General features: G+C 43.8%; 1 protein-coding gene across 1 annotated transcript; it reads left to right on the forward strand.

Annotated features, from left to right (window-relative positions):
* Positions 1-549: 549 nt before the first annotated feature.
* On the forward strand, positions 550-3,517 carry gpr142 (G protein-coupled receptor 142). The gene is made up of 2 exons (XM_085361088.1): positions 550-688; positions 2,559-3,517. Exons 1-2 carry the CDS (start codon positions 550-552, stop codon positions 3,515-3,517), a joined length of 1,098 nt encoding a protein of 365 aa, XP_085217214.1.
* Positions 3,518-4,086: the final 569 nt, after the last annotated feature.

The following is a 4,086-nucleotide window of genomic DNA, read 5'->3' on the forward strand; positions in this document are numbered from 1 at the left end:
AAGTGGAGCCTGGGGAGACATATTTGGACAGAGATGTGTCTTTAAATCTGCATTTGGTTGAAAATAAAAAGACACTCTTCCTTCTTAAAATAGTCTAGCTTGTGTAACTCAGTCATGACCATTTTAGTCAATCAAACGTTGTACAAAAAAAACAGCGAACATAAAGATGTATTTTCATTTTAGAAGCAATGGCTATGTGATCTTCAATAACATGAGGGGTGGGTGGGTGGGTGGGTTACATTTTAATAACCAGTTTAGTCTGGTTCTGGCACAAAGAGCTCCAGGAGGGAATTGGTTTACACATGTTCACAGTGGTCTGCATACGTCTTCCAAAATCTGTGACTGAATGCACTTCAAAACTGAGCTTTTCGGTGTATTTGAGGGGGAAATAAGGTCTGCGTATGAAGTGCATCAACCCCAGATGTGCTGAAAAAGTGGACTGAACTTGTTTTTTGTGTTGAGTGACCCGATGTTTGTAAAGCTCTCCTTGCTAATCAATTGCAAACATAATTCTCTCTTTTTAACTTCGCCAGGGGAGCCGCCAAGGTCATGATCGACTGGCCCAATGTGACGGCGTCCGGCAACCAGGAGCTGGGCCTGAAACCCGAGGAGCTGCAGAAGTCCAAATGTGTCCTGGGTTTCATTCCCGTCATCTACTACAGCATTCTGCTCTCCATCGGAGTACCAGGTACACTTTTGAACCGAGCCAGCACATAAACCAATCAGAAAACGGGGAATCGCACATGACTCAAGAGATCAATATAAATGTGAGTTAGAGGTACATTAATGCTTCTATAATGGGGACTGGATAGTGGATAATACACTCGGGGATGTCTGTTTTCACAGTTTATGTTAATTTCATTAGCTGATAATGAGGTTGTGTGGGAATTTACCCAATTATTATCCCTCACTCCAGCCAACCATGTTAGGATCAACTTGCATATCAGACAGCACTCACACCAGCTACGTCTTCATTATCATGTTTCACTTTTACAAGTCAGTGATGACGTGAAATTGAGGCATTCAGATGTCCTCTTTGCTGTTTCAAATAACTGCTCCCAAAGGGAAAAAACTCTCAGGGCCGAAGAGCCAACGTCTGCAATCCTGGAGGGTCAAAAACTATGATCCAAATAGCTGCAGTGGAAATATCTTACTGCTGACAAGACATCTGAGATGAAATAGTACAGAGGAGATTGTGTGTCTGACAGCGTGCAGAGAGACAATAAAAACAGCATCTTTTTTTAAACATACTCTAAAAAGCAGAAGCAGAAACTCTGAGTTTGGAAAACAAGGATTTAAACAGAAACATTTAATGCTTTATTATTAACTGTAACGTCTAAATATTAATGTGCTCCATCGCAGTAATTTAGTCTCTCAAGTAAACTGCAATGCCAAATTGATTTAATTAACTTTTGGGCTGATTTAATGTTTCCTATGTGATTTTATACTAATGAAAAACACTCACAGTCAAATGCTACACAGCTTTAGATACTGTGCTTTTGCCACTGACCTTTCATTGGCATCACCAACTGTTCTTTAGGCCTGTGTGAGGCCTTAACTTGGTTGTATTTATCCTTCACAAAGACGCTGCCATGCCATAATGTATTTTTCTTTGCTAAGTTTGCTGTCATTACGAATATCCATAAAATACTAAACAACGATATTGTCATGAATTACAAGATGAGCGACCACATGCAGGCTGTTAGCGAAATGAAGTAACAAAAGGCAACATTTCATTTCAGCAGATAAAAGTCTAACGAAAAATGAAAGCAAACAGCTGATATAAAAAATAAATCTCCACCCGCAGTGTTGGTTTGTCCTTCAGGTTGAGGGCCCTGCACACTATCTTAGAGAATAAAACTGATCATTTTAAAACACAGAAATAGCAGTACAGCAAGTAAAACATGAAGAAAGTAAGCAGCAGAATGCATACACAAAAGTAAACTTAGCTTGATGAAACCAAAACACACCGGGGAAAACTGAGGGAATTAATTCATATAAACAGTAACTGGAACTAAGAACTAAAGACTCAGAAGACTGAGAAAATACACAAAGAAGCCCCTGCCACAAATGTAAACAACACGCAAACTAAGAATCAAAAAGAAAATATTTAATAATAAACAGAATTACAAGGTCCAAAACCTAAAAGCCCCTGGGTTTAAGTCTCGGACCAAATATTGATTTAATTTCCCCTGAAATTCCCTGAAAGTTGTGCAGACATGCAGCACAGTGCGGCGCTTGTTCTCTCTGCCTTTTAAGAAAAAGATGAAGTGAACCGTTCCCATTTCACAGATTTCTTTATGCAGCTAAACCAAAATCCTTGTAGGATCTAGTCTTGCCAGAAAATCTTGGGGGGGTTATTATTTGGGCCGTTATCCTTAGGTTGCTTTATTTCAGTATTCACTGGGACATAAAAGTGATCACCAGTGTCAACAGTCAGATCGAATAAAAACCTCTTAAAAGGTTTATTAATCTACTCCAAAATACAGATTTAAAGAGCTTTTATTTTCATGACTTTTATCCTTTTAATCTCATTTCTGCTTCTTTCTTTGTCCCAGTAAACATCCTCACAGTAGTGGCCTTGTGCAGACTGGCGTCCCGCACTAAGAAGGCTCTGTACTACTACCTCTTGGCAGTGACAGCCTCAGATATTCTCTCCCAGCTCTTCATCATCTTCGTCGGCTTCCTGCTGGAGACGGCAGTTTTTCACCGGGATGTCCCCGCTCTCCTGCTGCACTCTGTCAGCGTCGCCGAGTTTGCAGCCAACCACGCTTCCATATGGTCCACCGTACCGCTCTCTGTGGACCGCTACGTGGCGCTGTGCCACCCCCTCCTCCACCGGCAGATCAGCTACCCGGCACGAGCCAGGAAGATTATCGGGGTGGTCCTGGCAACATCGATCGCATCGGGCGTGCCTTTCTTCTGGTGGTCAGACATGTGGAGGAACAGCCATCCACCCACAGCGCTGGACGCCGTCCTCATATGGACACATGTGACTATCATCTACTTCCTGCCGTGCAGCATCTTCTTAGTGCTGAACTCTCTGATAATCCACACACTGAGGGTGAGGCAGAGAGAGCAGCGCTGTCAGGAGGAGCAGGGGACAAAGTCGGCGCCACTGCAAAGACTCGGGAAAACCACGGCCATGCTGCTGGCCATCACCTCAGTGTTCTCAATCCTGTGGGCGCCCAGAACCATCGTGGTCATCTACCACCTGTACGTGTCCACTGTTCATCGAGACTGGCGCATCCACCTGGCCTATGACCTCTCCAACATGCTGGCCATGCTAAACACCGCAGTCAACTTCTTCCTCTACTGCTTCGTCAGTAAGCCTTTCCGCAGCGCCGTGCGGGATGTCATACTGCTCAGGGGGTCGCCGCTCTACTCTCGCCGCGCTCTGCCCCAGCAGCAGGTCCCCACCAACGCCTCCATTTCCTCTCTGTACAGTGGGAACAGCAAGCGGTTTCAGCGGGACTTCACCCCCTTGTCACCTCATGGGGCCAGAAAGCCCTCATGACCCTGTGACTTGTCCTCTTAATCCAAAACACCCATCATCCCACGGTCCCGGTGCACTCCTCACCCCAGGGACGCGTACTGTGTTCCAGCTACGACTGTGGGCAGCGACCGGTCGGCCCTGGGGCGCTCTCAGAGGGCCTGATAGCGGCTTAGCATGATTTTCGTCTTACAGTGTTTGACCTCGTGTTGTTTGTCCATGTAAATCAGATAACGTGACAGCCTATTTATTTTTCTTGAGAAGAATCTGAGGAAATAAAAGTAGATTTTTTTTCCATAGATGGTAGTAATGTGACTGATTTGTTTATATTTTTACAAAACAAAACAGAAGGACAAAATCCCTTTTTGAACAATAATGTAAGCTCAGATGTAGATTCATGTTAATATTAAAGACTTTTTGCATATTAAGTGCAATCAGTGATCGTTGCTGTTCCTTCGGTCATGTAACGTGGTGTGATATTCACTCTGGAAGCTGCAAAGATGTCAGAATAAGAGTGATAATGTTGAATAAACTGTTTTTTTCTGCAGTTGTATAAAGACAAGGAGTGAATCAATAGGCAGTGTGACAGGACT

The sequence above is a fragment of the Diplotaxodon limnothrissa genome, linkage group LG8 (assembly GCF_057381915.1).
Source record: "Diplotaxodon limnothrissa isolate DT_005_m linkage group LG8, D_limnothrissa_male_GT1.1, whole genome shotgun sequence".
NCBI classification, from domain to species: domain Eukaryota; kingdom Metazoa; phylum Chordata; class Actinopteri; order Cichliformes; family Cichlidae; genus Diplotaxodon; species Diplotaxodon limnothrissa.

What these genes read in the sequence shown, in the direction of transcription:
- gpr142 (XM_085361088.1), top strand. Translation starts at nt 550, where the DNA reads ATGATCGACTGGCCCAATGTGACGGCGTCCGGCAACCAGGAGCTGGGC. An exon ending in GCTCTCCATCGGAGTACCAG is followed by an intron (nt 689 to 2,558) that starts GTACACTTTTGA and finishes TCTTTGTCCCAG; the next exon opens with TAAACATCCTCACAGTAGTG.